The 19126-nt window shown below is 39.9% G+C and overlaps 1 protein-coding gene across 1 annotated transcript in view; it reads left to right on the top strand.

Annotated features, from left to right (window-relative positions):
• LOC309855305 (uncharacterized protein) overlaps positions 1-18765 on the top strand; it is a gene marked incomplete at its 5' end in the record, with an annotated part of 601888 nt that extends 583123 nt beyond the window's left edge. The window contains one exon of the mRNA XM_082715476.1: positions 18210-18765. Within this exon, the coding sequence (XP_082571602.1) occupies positions 18210-18370 (161 nt within the window). The 3' untranslated portion in view covers positions 18371-18765. The remainder of the gene's footprint in view (positions 1-18209) is intronic.
• Between the last annotated feature and the right edge of the window lie 361 nt (positions 18766-19126).

The raw sequence follows: 19126 nt of genomic DNA, 5'->3' as shown, positions 1-19126 counted from the left end.
CATTTAAGTCAACTAGGGAGAAATAGCTACTTCAAATTCATGCTGTTTTGAATAAAACTATATCAATTTAACAAGATTTCATTGCACAAAGAAATGCTCTTGTTACATTGTTGCATACATTATGGAGAGGTGGATAGAATTATAATGGTGCTGGCCAAATTCTCATCTTCATGTTGATCAAAGGTTCTGTGACATTTGCCTCTACTATTTGATAGCTTTTGGTGGGGTGGGGGGGTCTCCCCCTCCCTCAAGGCAGTCCTCCTCCCTTAGCTATGTGTGTTTCTACTTCCCCTGTCCTGTGACTCTTAAGCCAGTCCAAACCACACACCACAACCCATGAAGACAAAATTCAGACATCTACCAGGAGTAATAGCAACCGTCTTGGAAAGCGTGCTTCAAAGCTTTCCTTCCATTGAAGGGGACTCTCTAGCTTGGAAATATGCTGCATTACTCTTTTGCATCCCTCGGTCTTCAATTTGACATAACAAGTTGGTCTCCCCAGCGTCTGGCCTTTGACTTCCTCCTAGACGCCTTGATACATGTCTCGTTTCTTGGTTGTCCTAACTTGCCACCTGTAATCTTGGAGGAGGGAGCTGGGTGTGTCTGCTCAAGCTTCATGAAACCATACCTCGACCTGGCATTTGGGCTTCTGCCCCTGTGAGAGCACTGTATCTCTCCCAGAGATCATTAAGATGTCCACATTGAGGTTGGTGCCATGGCTGAATGCTGGTGCCTGGGCTACTAGATCAAACCCTATAAGTATGTTCTCCAGTGGGAAAAAGAGAAGAATGTCAGGTGTCCTCAGGAATTTGACTGCATTTTCCCAATAGATTGGATTTCCATAGTCTTTAAGGATTACAACATGCATCAGATGACTATCACTGTAACATGGGAAGTGTTGACAATCTGTTTTTTTGGATTAAAAAACCCCTGAAATTTTGAAGCATAAGTGGCTTATCTAAGGCCACATGAATATTTAGCATATAAAGTTAGAATATCTCGGCTTGAAGACTTTTTTTTATCATTTCCATTGTTAGGACTTAGGTCTTGGGGTCTGGACTAGGAATAAGACAAAGCCCAGATGTCAAGATTTCTAAATCCAGAGTTTTAGGAGTTCTGTGCCAGGAACCAAAGGCAAAGATGAGTATGTATATTTTCTATCATCTCACATCAGTGTTCTTGATTTCGTTCATTAAGAGTCTCTCTGCCTCACCTTCTGATGGAGGTGTAGGCAGGTATAATCAGAGCTCAAAGAGAAAATAGAAAAGCAACTCTAATGAGCAAAACCGTGGAATATTTACAGCTATAATCTTTCCTCAGATGTGGACAAGCTGACCAAATATACATATCAAACTCTCTGTAGCCAGATGCATAGCTCATGGAAGTTAGGGCTCCCCCCCCCTCTCTTTTATCTCTCTCTGTCTCTCTCTCTCTGTCTCTTTATCCTTTGATTCACAGTGGCCTCTGATTTGATTGTTTTGGATGGCAGTAAGTGTCTCCTTTTCTATTACTGATGCAACCAAAAGCTATAATATTTGTTTCATCTTTTACTTTTGCAAATAAAACCTCTCAAATTTACTGCAGGGATTTGCTTTATTTTATCCTGCCTTTTGTTTCTTTATATTTCCCCTCTATCCTGGCTGGTTAGAATTGGCAGCTGCTTTGCCCATTCCCTGGAGAAAATCTTGCAAAGCTAATGATGCTGGTAGGGGTTCCATTCATTGCAGGAAAATGTCAAACAAGGTACTTAGGAAGTGGAATTGGCTAGAGAATGTGGCTGTACATTATTATTTAGAGTGGAGGGGAGAAGGAAGGTCTGTCAATTGCTTGCATTTAAATGTCATTCTTGTCTGTTTCACGGAGTTTTATGTCAGATTGAATATAACTGAGATTCAGCTAGTATGAGTTAATGGAGCTACTTCTGCTTCTAAATCCCTTTCTTCCCTTTGTTTTCAGCGCTTGTGTGAAAATCTGGGCAGTCTGATGAGAAATCAAAGTGGTTTTTTGCCTTACACATGTGTGTGTGCGCACACACTTTCCATATAGTCTCTTGTGTCACTAACTGTATGATTTGTGTGGGAATCAAATTGTGGGTCCTGACCCAGCGAATCCATTCCATCCGTATTCATCCGAAAAGCACGCATTCTTCCACCAGATCGTCTTACACAGAATCAGTCGGCCTCCTCTGTCTTCCCATTTTCCTCCTCGTTCTTTTTCTTCTATAAAAAGTGTCCAGCAATACCTATACTGTCTCTTTTTTACATACGAAGATTATGAGTCCAGTTGGTCTTTGTTATGCACTGAATTGCAGATGTTAAAGCACAAGCCCCAGTGTAACCACATTTGGAGATAGTGCTTTTACAAAAGGTTAAGGCTGAAGGAGGTCATAAGGCTAGGACGCTAATCCAAAAAGACTAGCATCCTAATAAAAAGCAGAGGAAATACCAAAGATTTCTCACTTTGCACATATGCACAGAAGAAAGGCCATACTCTTCTCTACCTAGTGAGAAGGCAGATGTTCACAAGCCACAAGAAGGGGTCTCACTGGCAACCAACACTGCCGGCACCTTGATCTTGGATTTCTAGCCTCCAGAACTGTAAGAAAATGAATTTCTGTTTTTTTGAGACTTCCAGCCTATGATATTCTGCTACAGTAACTTAAACAGACTAATAGCATGCTCAAAAGAAAGTTTATCCTAAATTATTTTCTTTCTTCTTAATGATGAACATATTTCATTTAAATTATGTGTACTTTCTCATCTTGCTCTCCTAAAATTATTTTCACATATTTTTTTTATATTTTTAAAATGGGTTCTCCAAACTGTAAATAGACTTCCAGAAATTGCAAAACTAGGACACAAACTTATAGTTTATGAATAGTACCCTTCACTCAGCTTTCTCTAATGTTCACGTTATGTACAACCATAGCAAAATTACTGAAACCAGAAAATTCACATTAAAGGGACATGATTAAATAATCTGTAGACTTGATTATCATCAGTTTTTCAGCTAATACCTATTCTACAGCTCTGGGTCCAATTCAGGATTCGATATTGCATTTGATCGTTATGTATCCATTTTCTCCGGTCTGTGACAGTTCCAGTCTTTATTATTTCCAGGTTATTTCATAGTATGATACTGATCTCTCATGTACTTCAGTATCTGAAGAATACTGGTGACATGCATTTTATTTATACAGTATTTTGAAATTTAGATTTCTCTGCTATTTGCTCGGGATGAGATAAAGATTCTGCGATTTTGGCAAGAAAACCACAGGAAGGATCAGGTGCCCTTCTCAGTGCTCCCTAACAGGGATAATTATCGGTGATGTTAATTTTGATCAATTTGGTAAGGTAGTATTTGTTTGGTATCTCCACTTCATAGTTATAATTTTTCCATGTGTCATTAGTAAGTATCCTGTAGGAGATACTTTGAGATTAGGCAAGTCTCCGTTTTCCTGTCATATTTATATCCCTAATTTTAGCATCCCTCAATGATTCTTCCCTACCACTATTATCATTACTGCGATGTTTTCCTAGAGCTAATTTTCCATTCGTCGTTCATTCTACTTTGTTAAACTGGATTTCTTTAAGAAGGGGCTTTCCTTTCTCCCTAATCTATTTATTTATTTCAGTTATTTATTTATATCAGTACAGTCCCAAGGATATTTCTTTTTCTTCTCTGTATTACGATCTCCTGGTGTCGTTTTGTTGTTACTCAAGTCGTCACGCATTTGGCTTGGCCATTGAGAAAGCTTTCAGTTGGCTCCTGTGTTCTCTTGGCATACCTCCATTATGCTTCAAGCACTCTGACTTTCTGGCAGCCAAAGATCTCCCAAGATCATCTTGTATTTCTCCTGGCCCAACCCTATATCAGTCACACTTCTGAGGAGCCCTTCTTCTTTGTTGAAGGATGACATTAGAAAACAAGATCTGTGTTCCTTGCTACAGGTATCCTTGCTTGTAGGTCCTCTGTTTAGACAGAGACAGTGAGGTGAACGTATACTCACATGTACATAGAAACAGCCTTGTTCTTTTTTCTTATCTTTAACTTGGTTTTCCAACAGTGTGAAGGGGAACAAAATTTGTCACTCCAAAATGTGACTCCTTGGCATAACAATTGTTTTAGGCTGGTTATTTGTAAGAAAGAGCAGATGTAGGAAAAGCTGTAAAAACAAAGTAGAAGTTACCCTTTTGTAAAAGATATTTACATTTAAAAGGGAAATTTCCATTTGTAAGAGGGCCTCCCTCTCCGTGCCAGAGTAAGAGGACTTTAAATCTCAAGAAATGTATCAATGGATAGGCAACACCTTTTTTAAAGCTCGTGTTTTAATTCCAGTTAGTTAACATACAGTGTTATATTGGTTTCAGTTGTACAATATAGCGATTCAAGACTTTTATACATTCATCCAGTGCTCATGAAGATGAGTGCATTCTTAATCCCTGTCACTGATTTCACTCATTCCCCCACCCATTTCCCAAGTTAACCCTCTCTTTGTTCTCTACAATTAAGAGTCCATTTCTTGGTTTGTTTCTTTCCTTTTGCTCATTTGTTTTGTTTCTTGAAATCCACATATGAGTGAAATCATATGGTAGTTTTGTCTTTCTCTGACTGACTTATTTCACTTAGCATTATATTCTAGCGCCATCGCTGTTGTGGCAAATAGCAAGATTTCATTCTTTCTTATGGCTGACTCTATTCCACTATACGTGTGTGTGTGTGTGTGTGTGTGTGTGTGTGTGTATAAAGAAGATATATCTATCTTCTTTATCCATTCATCAATTGATGGACATGGACACTTGGGCTGTGATAAGGTGATAACTTAAATCTAGATAAATAAGATAATAAAAAAATTACCCTTCCTTACTCTACTTTTCCTGGAGACTTTCATATTGTTTTTTTTTAAAGATTTTATTTATTGGGACGCCTGGGTGGCTCAGTGGGTTAAGCCTCTGCCTTCAGCTCAGGTCATGATCTCAGGGTCCTGGGATCAAGCTCCTCATCGGGCTCTCTGCTCTGCAGGGAGCCTGCTTCACCCCCCCCCCCCCTGCCTGCCTCTCTGCCTACTTGTGCTCTCTCTCTCTGTCAAATAAATAAGTAAAATCTTTTAAAAAAAAAAAAGATTTTATTTATTTATTTGACAGAGAGAGAGAACACAAGTAGGCAGAGAGGCAGGGGGGGCGGGGCAGGCTCCCTGCAGAGCAGAGAGCTCAATGTAAGACTCTATCCCAGGACCCTGAGATCATAACCTGAGTGAAAGGCAGAGGCTTAACCCACTGAGCGACCCAGGTGCCCCACCTGAAGACTTTTTAAACTGACCTCCCCTATCATCACCCCCCTAATATATTCTTTTGTCTTTAGCTAAAAATGTTATTTAAGGTGGTGACTTGGGCCATTTTGGAGAGTTACTCAGTTTTCCTGAGTCTTTCCCATATATACAAGAAGTATACAAGTTATTAAACTTCTGTTCCCTTTTCTCCTGTTAATTTGTCTTTTATTACAGGGGAGTCTCAGCCAGTAACCTAGAAAGGTGGGGGTGGGATTATTTTTCCTCCTCCACAAGTGAGAAAACTGGCTCTTATGATTTACTATGTATTTACTTATTTTCTCATTCCAAATATATACATACATTATTTTCAGAATTACTAGTCCTATCCCTGTGGAAACCAAATATACTAACAAGAATGCCCTGTCCCCACACAGTTCTTTTTGCTGTTATCCTTACAGCATATAGCTTAAGTCATGTTTTCCAAAGTTATTTAGGTCTATCCTTTTCTTTGTTCCATCTTAAATGTGATTATGTTACTCAAGCTATTCAAGCATGACCCAGTAACCCTCATTTGTTAGATTTTGAATTCCATTTGGGATCCCCCTCACAACATCCTTATTAATTTTAACTAATTGGTTTTTGAAGACTTATTTATTTATTTTAGAGAGGGAGGGGTGGTGGAGAGGGAGAGGAAGAGAGAATCTCAGGCAGATTCTGTGCTGAGCATGGAGTCAACACAGGGCTCGATCCTATAATGCTTAGATCATGACCTGAGCTGAAATCAACAGTCACATGCCTTACTGACTGCACCACCCAGGAGCCCCTTCACTATTTATTTGTGGAATAAGGGGTTCTGATCACTAAATTCTGACAGAAGGTGGATTTCCACTCACATCCACTAAGCAGTTTTTAGATAATTCAACTCAATTCTGACACTATCTATTAGAGATACCTAGCATCGGGTACCAAAGGTTAAGGGCTCAGTCCTACCCGACTGTTTCACCACCCCCTTCAGCCACCAATTGCAAGCCCAGGTTGTTACTTGTGCTTGTCTCTCTGGGTACAGATCAGAGGTTCCCAGGACCCCTTCCCTAGGTTCAGTTAATTTTCTAGAACAGCTCACAGAAATCAGAAAGACATTTTATGTACTAGATTACCAGTTTATTATAAAGGATCTATCTCAGGAACAGTCAAATGGAAGCAATGAAATAGGGTAAGGTATGGTTTAGGATGGGTGCAGAGCTTCCATGCTCTCTGAGAACACCACTCTCCAAAAATCTGAGTGTACACCTATTCAGAAGCTCTCTGAACTCATCCTTTTTTGGGTTTTATGGAACCTTCATTACACAAGCATGATTGAGTAAATCATGGACCACTGATGGTCTAACTCCAGTCCTTCTCTCCTCCCCAGGGGTCAGGAGTGGGACTCAAAGTTCCAACTCATTAATTTCATAGATGTTTCTCCTGGCAACCAGCCCCTATCCTTAGGTGCTTCCAAAAGTCACCTCATTATGGCAACAAGACAGTTATATTGCTTTCCTCCCTTGGGAAATTCCAAGAGTTTTAGGAGCTCTGTGCCAGAAATGGGGAGGAATAGCAAATAGAGCTACAGATATATAGGATATTGATGTAGATATATAGATAAAGACATAGACATAGATACAGATATTATATCACATGAAACATGTAAAACTTTACCTGGGTGAACAAGAAGGTATATTTAAAGAAGTGTCCCTCTCTCCTCATCCCTTCCACGACTGCATCACATTCCCCCTACATCCCATTCTTCTTCCTCACTCCTGTTAGGTCATCTGTCTCACTAGTTTCTGGATTGTACTTTCTCTACTTCTTTCTTGAAAATGAATAGATGTGTGCATACTGTCTCCTATCTCTTTCTTTCTTATAAAAGAAGATAGTCTCTTGTAATTAATTTGCATGTGTCTTGATAAAAAAATGGGATATATCCCAAGTCATACAACTGAAACATAGCTTATAAAACTGGAGACTAACAACCCAGATTCTGGGGGTGAATTGGAACCCAACTCAATCAAGTACTAATTGTGTGGTCTTGAGAAAAGTAACATGATCCAAATCTTAATTTCTTTGTCTACAAAACAAAGATAACATTAGTATCTGTATTATAAAACTGCCTAAAAATTAAATATGCATTACATCTGAAGCTCTTAACATAGTGCTTGACATTTGGTGAAATACTCAAGAAATGTGAGAAGTATTAATAATATTAAGTATAATAATAGAGTAACTATCATTTTGTAATTAGCTAATTACCCATGGCTAGCAATTTTTTTCTGTCATAATTTCTGTCTTTAAATAAAGACTATCATGAGTGCAAATGAATTTTTTTCCCAGGGAGTTATATAAAAGGCAGAATTGATCTCACTATGAATTTGGAAGAAGGCCCTCAACTCTGCCATACGGAGATTACAGTTCAGTGCTTCTGTTTTTTAAATTTGAACTAATCTTAATTTCTTTTACTTTCTACGAGAGTCAGGAAGCCTCTCTCTGCTTTGACTTCATATATTATTTGTGACAGTTGAGTTTGTAAAAGACAAGATCTTTATGGCTGCTCTAATTGTACTAGAAAAGGCAATGGTGGCATGTAGTACGGTCATGCCAAAATTACTTGGAGTAATTTTAGTTATTCTATTTAAATACAAATTTAAAGTTGAGGGGTCTTATGCAAACTAATCAGAATTGGTTTACTATACCCTGTTCTGGCAGAAATTTAATTCATGATCATTCATTAAGGGCCTGATGTAGGTCATGGGTGTGTTAGGCAGTGAAGGTAAAATAATACAAAAAGAGATATCTCCTCCTTCAAAACCCTCACAGCGTAGCCAGCTCCTGCCAGGTGTTTGAGTTGGTAGAAAACTGTGTGAAAACTGGACCTTATATCTCAGATTCTCTTTCATCCAGGAAGAATCTGTCTGGACCATTCAGAAATAGTTAGGGCCATTTAGATTGAATTTTACTCGTTATAATCAATTAGAATAATCTTTTCAGCTCTCCTTCAATCCACAAATATATATTGCGTACATATTAGATGCCAGGCACTGTTTTAGATGCAGGACCTACCACAGTAAAGCACATTCGCTCAGGGGGCTCACACTCGAGAGGAACAAAGCAATTAGTTCATCCATCCATCCACATCATTCAGGTGAAAATAAATACTAGGAACGAAATTGATGAAGCATATGGAGAACAGATGAATTGGATATGTTGTTCAGATTAAAAAGCCCTCTGTTAACCAAATATCTGAGCAATTTAAGAAATCAAGGGTGGGTGGTATGTGTTCATCTGGCCAAAGTGAGTTCCTTGAAGCAAATTCAGAGTTCCACAGTTGTGGAACTGTGTGGCACGTTTCCATATGCCTGGCATACTCTAGAATCAGCAAGAATGTCATATGGAGAAAGAAAGTAAATGAGAGTATAAAAAGATGTAAGGTCAGTATGGAAGTGAGTCCCTTACCTGTGAAGCTATGGGACAATTTTTAGCACCATTTAGCAGGATCCCTTTGGCCATTGTGCTGAAAATAGGCCGCACAGGGATATGGGTCAAAGGGAAAAACAAAAGTTGGAGAAGATGAATGATGGGTTCCTGGACAAGAGTGGGAACAGTGGATCAGGTGCACCTGGATGCACGTGGGTGTTTCAGTTGGTTCAGTGTCAGGCTTTTGATTTCGGCTCAGGTTATGATCTCGCGGTTGTGGGATCGAGCCCCACATCTGGCTCCATGCTCAGCAGGGAATCTACTTGAGAAGTCTCTCTCCCTCTGTCCCTTCCCCCACTCATGAGCTCTCTCACTCTCTCTCTCAAATAAGTAAAAAAATCTTTTTTAAAAAAAGAGAGAGTAGGAACAATGGAGTGTTGATGTTCTGATTTTCTCAAAGTATCGTGAATGTAGAACCTATAAAAAGTCACATGGGATGTGCAAAAAGAAAGAGAAGTTAAGAATGAATATAAAATTTCGACATGAACATCCACAAAAATCAAATCTGAATTATTTATTGTCTGTTCTGGGTCCCAATACAGAAAGCATCCTCTCGTCCCTTGTTGGGGGGAACTGTATCTCATATCTAGAGAGAAAAGGGAAATGACCTGAAATTAACAGAGAGAGAGAGAGAGATAATGTTTGAAATGGACAGAGGCTCATCCCCTGCAACGCTTTACTTATTACCTTGCCTGGAAAGACTGAGCATTGTGGTCTTTCTTGCTAGCATACAGTCGAGGCACCCAGAGCTGCAGGGACATGTTCTGATTGTGAGGAACAGAGGAAGAGCCAAGGAAGGTTCATTCCTATGAAGACCCGTTCAAACCTGAGTCAGTGTGGTTCGAGTCCCTAGATTGTAATCTATCCACTTACTATGTCCTCTTTGGGGCTAGAAATAGACTGGACTCTATAGACACTTTAGAAATTTTACTCTATTGGACTAAATGTCTTGGAATTTATTTGCAGCTTAGAAACACCATGCTTGAAATTATACAGTGTTTGTCAAAAAATGAGCTGGGGTCCACTGTCTGTGAGGTTAGAACATTTTCTTTAGTGATGAGTAGGATAGGAGATTTTGCTACCCCAGTGTTCTTCTCACAATTTAGAAAAATCAGGTATTTCTTTGCCAGTGGTAGAGAAATACATATAATATTCTGTCTTATTTCTAGATATGAAGTTTTCCTGTATTCTTTCAATTTTTGAAGGCCATAGGGTAGATGTATGTGTTGTTGGGAATTGTCTATTTTTTTTCAGTCTGAAATATGTTTTTTGTTTTTTGTTTTTTTCTTCCACAGTGTGTCAGGTTGCCTACATCTATCCAGGTTCTTAGAAAAATAATAAGACTGACTTGAGGAAGTGAATTTATGTTGGCTTGCCCCTACGGCACTGCCATGTGCATTTTAGATGACCCAGAGGAATTATCCATATTAATAAAAATGAATTATTAATTGTGGCTTATAATTTAATAGTTGAGGGCTGATTTCTTAAGTTTATTTTTAGGAAGAGATTCCATTTAGAACTCTGGCGGGCACATTTAAGTATGCCTTTCGGAGAAGGCAGCTCTAGTTACAAATCTTGCCACAGAACCAAAGGAGGAAGAAGTCCATGCATGAATGTGACACTTGGACTATGTTACAGAAGCAGAGAAATAGCTTAAACTTTACTCCTGAGGGTTCTGGCAATGCATGCTGCTGGTATAAACCCAATGAGCCTGTCGGGTCTAATGGTAATGACTGTGTTTCTGTACACATGGGCTCCATTTGTTCATTAAAAACTGCATATAAGCATTGCTCCCATGAGGATTTAAGGTTGGGTTCATAAGGGACCATGTCTACTCCTTCTGTTTCCCAGGCATGATTAAGCAAACTCAACACAGTTAATCCAGTGATGTTCCAAGGGAGAGTATGGAAAGAGGGCTGGAATCAAAGTGTGGAACCAGATATTAAATGATGCTATTACAGGATCACAGGGTTCTTGTCTCACAGAGTCAAAGAATGAATCTCACGTACAAAGGAGAGTGAGCAAAGCAGTAGAGTTTTATTAAGCAAGGATACAGAAAAAGCTCTCAGGAGTCAGAGAGGTCCCAAATAGGTTGCTACGGAGGGTTTTAGTGGCATTTATGGAGAACTGACTGGGAAACTTGCAGCCTTGAGTTTCTTGTATCATCTTGGTGTGAGCATGGAATATCCTTAATGACTTAATTATTTGAGGTTTGGCCATTTGCTATGATTACAATGTAGCCACCCAAGAAAATACTCCCTAACATTCAGGGCCAGGTGATCTGTTTCCTTATCTCTTGTTCACTCTGGCTTAGTGCTTCTGCCTGCCAGGAATAGTTTCAGAGCCCAGATGGGGCCCCCTCCTTCTCCCTGTCTATACCTTAACCATTTCCTTATTTAGTGTGATGAGTGGCAGGACACATCAGCTTTCTGAGCCTTGGTTTCCTTATCCGAAAAAGGGGGAGGGGGGATGCAGTTAGATTAAGTTTTAAAGCCACTTCTGAATTTGAAATGGAAAAGTTTTTTAAATGCTATTGTCCTTTAGGAGGCTATTGGTATTTTAAATGACTTTTGATCATTTAAAAAGAATGGTTATGCATGGGCAAATGATAATGCACACCTCTGTGGCCACTTTCTTGCTTCACTGTCAATTAGGGAAGGTCATGGAATGTGTTCAAGATCAATATCAGCCCTTTGGCTTCCCAGCGGCTTCTGACCCGTGATATGGCTAGGGGCTGCCAAGGGTCCCATCTTCCTGCTCTTACATTAGAAGGATGAATTACCTGGATCCATTTATATTTGACTCAGGACCAGATACCTTTTAACTCTAGGTCCTAATAATTTAAATTTTTTTTTATCAGAGAGAGAGAGGGGGAGTGAGCGAGCACAGGAAGACAGAATGGCAGGCAGAGGCAGAGGGAGAAGCAGGCTCCCCGCTGAGCTAGGAGCCCGATGTGGGACTCGATCCCAGGACGCTGGGATCATGACCTGAGCCAAAGGCAGCTGCTTAACCAACTGAGCCACCCAGGCGTCCCCCTAATAATTTAAAACAAGCTCTGACTCCGAAATGTCTCGGGATTCAACCAAAGTGGGTAGTCAGAATTTTTCTGTGAATCTCCTCCGGAGAAAAAGAAAAGAATGAAAGCTCGCTTACTTCAAGTCACATCACTTAAAAACACAAATCCTAGATACAGGGAAACCCTTTTGATCTTAAGAGATTTCTTTTGTAATTCTAGTCCTGGCTTGAAATGATCTCTTAATCATTAGAGAACCTCCCTCCCTAAGCCCTAATTATAACCAGGGCTCATCTATTAATGTTTGGAAAGCCAGAAAAGTAGCAGACTACCAGCTATTTAACACTTAACCAACATTGTTAGTTCCTTCCATCCTTAGAATTTCCTAATTTAGCAGGATTGATCATTCTACTTTTAATATGAAGAAACAGGAACAAAGATTTGAAGTAACCCGAGCTAGGTTACAAAGATGGCCAGGAGCTCAGCCAGTTCTGCAAAGTCTTGATGTTTTTGACTACAGCATTTAAAAAAAAAAAAAAGGAGTGTGCTTAGTTTTTCGTTTGTTTATTTTGGTTCTTGAAACTTGATGGCTTTGATTTCAGAATATATTTTTTAAATAGAATTTCAGAAAGCAGTGTAGATGAAAGTCATCATGTTCGGAGCATTAGAAATAAATGACCCAAACAGAAAAACCTTAAGGTTGTCAGAACTTGGTAACTAATATTTTCAGGCCTTCAAGTCAAACAGCTGTGGGTAATTCAGCCCCCTCAATGATGAGTATGTAATCTTGGGTGAGTTACTTTTACTGTCTAAATCCCCAAGAGGCTTGAATACCAGGCAAGTTTGCAATTCAGCAGCCCGGAAAACCGAGATCCAGTTCTAGGAATTAGAGTACAAGATGAGAATTTGGTCTGAAATCTATATTGGAAGACCTGATACTTAAACAAAAAGAGGAAGGAGGAGATTAGAACTAAGGTTGGTCTGACCCTGAATGGAGTCACCTCAGAATTTCATGAGGATTCTCCCCTCAAACCATCCCTGACCTGGGGTACAATTGAATCAAGAGCTCACAGTCAGTGACCACTGGTGTTAGCATTCAAGGCTCCAACCTTGAGAAGAGGACAGAGAAGGAGTTAGAGATCCAGATCCAATCTTACCACAGCATAGAGGAAAATGATGAGGCTGTATTTGAGCCATGATCCACAGTGTTTCCTTCTATAGTTTGCTTCTCTGTTTGCTAATACTTTACTTTCCTCGCTAGAAAATTGGGGCAGGTAATTTCAGGGAAGGTATTTCTCCCCTTGAAAGCAAATAATCACCCAAGATTGTCATTGTTTCACAAATTCTTTCTTATAAGCATTCATCTTACTGAAAACTACCCAACAGTTTGCTACTCATCCTTTACTTCCTTGAAATCAGTTTTCATATGCCCATAATCAGATTAGGGAAGGTCTAGGTCAATCACAAATATTAATCAAAGGCCCTACCCATGAACACCTATCAATTTTTCCTTTAACTAAGAGCTTCAAGGGGCAACTGGGTGGCTTAATCAGGTAAGCCTCTGACTTTTGGCTTCAGCTCAGGTCATGATCCTCAGGGTCCTAGGATTGAGCCCAGTTTCTGACTCCCCACACAGCAGGGAGTCTGCCTGTCTCCTGCTCTCTCTTCCCCTCTCCCTGAACACACACACACATTCTCTCTCTCTTTCAAATAAATAAATACGTCTTAAAAAAAAAAAAAAAAGGCCACACACACACACTTCACCATACTAAGAATTCCATGAAAACTTTGATGGATGCTTTGACGGATGCTTTAGTGGATGACCAGCATAACTGGGAAAAAAGAGTCCAAATTCTCTTGTTATGAAATTTAAAATATTCACACATATCATTGACCAGCAAGTAACAACTGCAGTTTAATAAATGTTCCTGCATCCAAATGAACAAGTGACCATGAAAAGCAAACACACACAAAGATTGAGCTTCCTTATTAACTCAAGGCAACTAACTTCCTTACCAACCTCAAGGCAGAGAGAGATTCAGTTTCTCTTTTCCTGACTTTTTTTCTTCTAACTTGCATGAAACCTGATGATCAAACATGCTATGTCCAAGACATGCCGCAACCAGAAACACAAGCTCACCCCTCTGTTTCTGCTCTTCTCTGGAGTTCTGCAGTGAAGCAGAAAACAGAAGTGATATGTCAGCCACCTTGTGGCACAGAGGGACATTCAGGGACTTGCTCTATGTTGATAATCAAAATGCTTGGCTATAAGGTGATTTGGATGGTTTCGTCATGTTTATTGGGAACACAGACGAACTGGAGGTGATAGCAACTTGGATTCACATAACAGAACTTACAGAGTAATTGGATTCTTCCACATGACATGTAAGTATAATGCGTTAATAAAAAAGTAATCACACCTTCATTGTTTCTACAGGTTCAGCTTAATTACACGGCAGTTAGAACTCTCTTTCTCTCCTCAGTTATACTCAGCAAGGTCTGCCTTTACCATCTGCTGATATTTAATTAATATACACTATACACCCCGCTCTGTTATTAAATGTAATTTCATAGCTTCTTCTGTACTCTGTATTCAGGGTGACATGAATGGAAGATGTAAGATAGCAGAAAATACTCTTCTTATTAAAATATTATATATATTTATCCACATGCTACTTAATTTAATCCAACTTAGAAAAGATATTTTCTACCTCTTAAGTATGGATAGAATGACTCTTGGAAGCTTTTGGAGTTCATACTTTACTGAGAGCCAAGAGAGAAGTTTCTTGGCTAGCCAAATTATCTGATTTGAAAATAGCCTTCTGTTGACCCTATTTCCAAAGCCTGGAAATTTGAAGAATTGGCAGATGATTAGAATGAGCACAGTGTGTGTTTCTTCTTATCTAACATTTCCAGTAAATGTTTAATACTGACATGTTCTAATGTGCAGACCTCAGAGGTGAAAGAGAGTGATGACAATTTAGAGAACATAGTTGCACTTGTTATAGAAATTCAGAACGTATCAAGGTTTCCAGGTAAATTTATATGACTTGGCATTATAAGCCAAAGAATATGAAACCTGTAAGTTTCTAAATTTTGTAAGTTAGGGAACAGACCCAGCCATTGGCATGGCCAAGATTGTTTAGGTGGGATGGCAAAGAATGAAATCCGAAGCCAGTGATATAGGGATGCAGTTGGGATGGTCTGCCCTCTGACCAGGTGCAGGCAATGAAGGGGTAGTGTACTGACTTAAACAGAAATTAACAACAATTATAAAACCAATGAAAATCGGGGTACTTTTTATTGTCACCATGATGCAACTGTTTCTATGATAAAAATCCTTCTCCCCAAGGGACAGGCTGCTCTTCCCAAATTTCTCTCTCTCCCCATGGATGGGCTGCTATTCAGAGCTGCTGACTCAGCATTCTAAGCACATTTCATGACCTCATGCCATCCGAACTCAACTCATTTTTCTGGGGGAAAAATGCTAATAAAATATCAAGTGGGCTTTATAGAGTTGGCGTTACAGAGGTAAAAAAGCCGTGTTAGGTATATCTGAGCTCATCCAAATAATGCAGATACCAGATTCTTTGAAAAGTCCTAGCATTAAACCATATTCTCTGAATATGGTTTAATTAAACCATATTCTCTGAAAATATTTCCATATGTACTGACTTTATAAGAGGTAGGAAACAGGAGGGTCTCAGGAGTCCCCTACTCTGAACTGTCATCCCTAAATATCATTTCTAAGAATGAAATTATGAATGACATTGCTGAATGAACCCACAGGACCTAAGAATTACTCCATTATTTTAAAGTGAGATAAAGAAGTCATAAGTGATAAGTTTCTTTCTTGTTTGTAGGTTTCTTCCTCATAGGAAAGTAAATGTGACATTAAAGACAGATAATTAACTGAGAGATAATCTATAAGCAGAGTCATTAGAAGGACAGTGTTTATTCCCTTCTCAAATCAAATTCAACTTGCCCATAGATGAATACCTGATAAGTTGTGGATTTGGGACTGGGCTCAGGTGTCACAGCCTCAGTACTCTCTCCATGTCAGAATGCTAGACTATCCCATACCTGGGTAAGATACTCCATTCTCTCCCAAATACCCCCAAACATCTGTTCTCTACCAACTTCCACTTACTGAAACCACTTCAAACACATATTATACGTATACAATGATTAATATGTGCCAGGTACTTTGCTAATTGAAGGAAGGGGTAGTAGTGAACAGAATTTTTAATGGAACAGGGAAGAGAGACTCTAAATTTGAAATTACAGTTCAGATATAGTGAGTGTTGAGATAGTGGTGTGGAGTGAACCCATAGATCTAATTAGCTCTTGGGTCAAGAAATGTCTCCCTTAGGAAAGATATTTAAGATGAGAGCTGAAGGATCAGCAGAAGTCAGTCAAAATAAATCAGAGAAGTAGAACAACTTGTGTGAGTTCTGTAGAGCTAGACATTATGGTATGCTCAGAGAATTAGAGGAAGAGCATTGGATGCCACTGCTGAAACCCAGTTGGGAGAGGATGGCTGCTGGGCGGCTTTAGTGGAACAAGGAGCAGCAATAGTAAGAGATGGGTACTGTTAGCAGGTGGGGGCCACCCCCCATGAGGAACAAAGGATGGATCCTCACAGCCTATCATGTCCTAGTGCTCCTACTCTCTATGATGCATGCAGCATACTCTATGGTACCTGATATTAACATTCACTGTTGTCATGTCAAGTTCATAGAGGAGGTCCTATAATCTCCTTTATGTCTCTGCTCAATGCCTTTCATGTAGGTAACTCTAATGTCTATTAAATTGAAATTATTCGGTCATAGCTCCTGTTCTACCAGATGACACAGAAAAAGTTAATTGGGATTATTTGTGTAAGATCACATGGCAAAAACAGCAAAATTTCACAGTTCTGCTTCTGAGATTCTCTTCCCAAAGTTCAAACAGGATCTATCTTTCTAGTTCAGTGAGGGCTAAAGGTTCAACTTTATTCTCTCAGGGATGCTCTTTCGAGAGCCTCTCTCACCCCTATATCTCCAGCAAAATCAAAATCCCCCTAGCATGAGTAATTTAAAAGATCTAAATGCCTGAAGTCTTGGTTGCCTTTGCAGGAACGGTAAAGGGAAGATGTTCTCCTCATCATTGTGGCTGAAATGACCTGTCACTCATTATTGACAAAAAAGTGCCAACAAAGCTATTCTGGGACCACATCTCCCTCTCTGCTCTTAATACTTGATAGGAAATGCTCAGTGAAGTTGCTGTCCCGTAAACCAGTTCATTCCCAGAAGTTTTGCAAATGTATCAGTCCAGAAATTACCATCATTTCTGGGTTGCTTTTACTTTTTATTCAGTTATTTCTTAGGGGGGAAAAAAGGTAGAGAGAGATCTAAGGGGAGAAAAACACCCAGTGAAGGCCTTGAACTGATAGTAGATAATAGCCCCAGGTGGCCCTCTTCTTTGTTTGATTTTATAAGTTGAAATTGAATATATCCCCTCTTCCACACACAGGAAGCCATCAGCAATTTCGTTTCCTGGCAGCACAGGGCCCATGCGCAGAGCAGAGAGTACCAGGCCCTGGTGTGGCCCAGCCTTATGATGCTCTGCCTGCAACAAGGCAATGGTGTTTCAGGCTGGACGTAATTACAGCCTTGCCATATTTTTTTCTAATTACACATGTCTGACCTCTGAAAAGCATGTCCTGTTAACTTCTAAAGTTACATTTTCTCTTCTTTCTCACTTCCTTTTGCAGCACCACTCAAACATTTTAAACATTATGTAGAGTCGGAAATATATTTCACATTGTAATCCTCTAACCATGCGCCATTAATTTTTGTGCATTTAAGTATACAGTTGACCCTTACGTAGTGCGGGGTGAGGGAAGAGGCAAAATCAGAGGTGCTGACCCCAGCACGGTCAAAAATCCACATACAACTTTTGGCGCCCCCAAAAGTGAACTACAGAATAGCCTCATGAATTGATAACATAGTCAAGTATCACATTGTTTATATGTTACATGTATCATATGCTATATTTTTACGATCAAGTAAGCTAAAGAAAAGAAAATGTCATCAAGAACGTCATAGGGACGGGACGCCTGGGTGGCTCAGTTGGTTAAGCAGCTGCCTTCGGCTCAGGTCATGATCCCAGCGTCCTGGGATCGAGTCCCATATCTGGCTCCTTGCTCCGCAGGGAGCCTGCTTCTCCGTCTGACTCTGCCTTCCACTCTGTCTGCCTGTGCTCGCTCTCGCTCACTCTCTCTGATAAATAAATAAAATCTTTAAAAAAAAAAAAAAAAGAACGTCATAGGGAAGAGAAAATGCATCTAAGTAGGGCAAAAAATGCATCTACTGTAGGGCAAAAAATCTACCGACGAGGTGACGTGCTGGCAATCCACAGATCTGTCTCTTACAGCACTGGACAGAGGAGACCCAGGGATGCCCTTTCTTCCAGCCCCTGACCACCCTCCAACTTTTTCCACTCAACTTTTGAAACCTCCTCTCAGCCATCCTCTGCCCCTCAGACCAACACACACCAGTTTTTTGAGCTTAACTCTCTATGGCCATCAACACTGAGCTCCAACATTCACCAGAACTATTTACTGAGATAAGGCCACCATGAAGCACGTGATGGACATGCGTGTGGACAGAATATTTGTGTCCTCCCCAAATCTGTATGTTGCAGCTTTCATCTCCAATGCGATGGCATGCATAAGGTGGAGACTTTGGGAAATAATTGGTTTCGGATGAAGTCCTGAAGGCGGAGCACTTGCGATGGGATTAATGCCCTGATAAGGAGGTGAAGGAACCAGAGCTCACTCTCTCCATCATGGAAGGATGTGAAGACACAGCAAGAAGCTGCTTCTACAAGCTAAGAAGTGGGTTCTCATCGACCCTAAGTCTGCTGGCACCCTGATATTGGACTCCCCAGCCTCCAGGACAGTGAGAAATAAATGTTTGTTGTTTAAGCTACACAATCTGTGGTTGGTTGGTTGGTTTTTCTAACAGCCTGGAGTAAGTATGACAACAAGTATTTTAATTTAATCTGTAGCTAACGAAGACAGAACAAGTCGCTTCACCCTCCATAGATTATTTTCATGTTTCTCTCTCCATATTCCTTGAACTCAATCTCTACAACAGGCTATAAGTTAATCAAAGCCCCCAGATATGAGCAGGACCACCTGACCTCTGCTCAGACATAAGCAGGAGCAGGTAAAGCAGAGCAAGATTATGTCTGAGATCTCTTTGTCTTGTACCATCAACACAATAATTGTGGGTTTGACCAAATATGTGGGTCAAAGTTATTGTTTGGAGAATTTATTAATTGCACTA

This window comes from Mustela nivalis (genome assembly GCF_964662115.1).
Source record: "Mustela nivalis genome assembly, chromosome: 20".
NCBI lineage: Eukaryota > Metazoa > Chordata > Mammalia > Carnivora > Mustelidae > Mustela > Mustela nivalis.
Note: the sequence above shows the minus strand (reverse complement) of the source record. Positions and strands in the feature narration are given on the sequence as shown.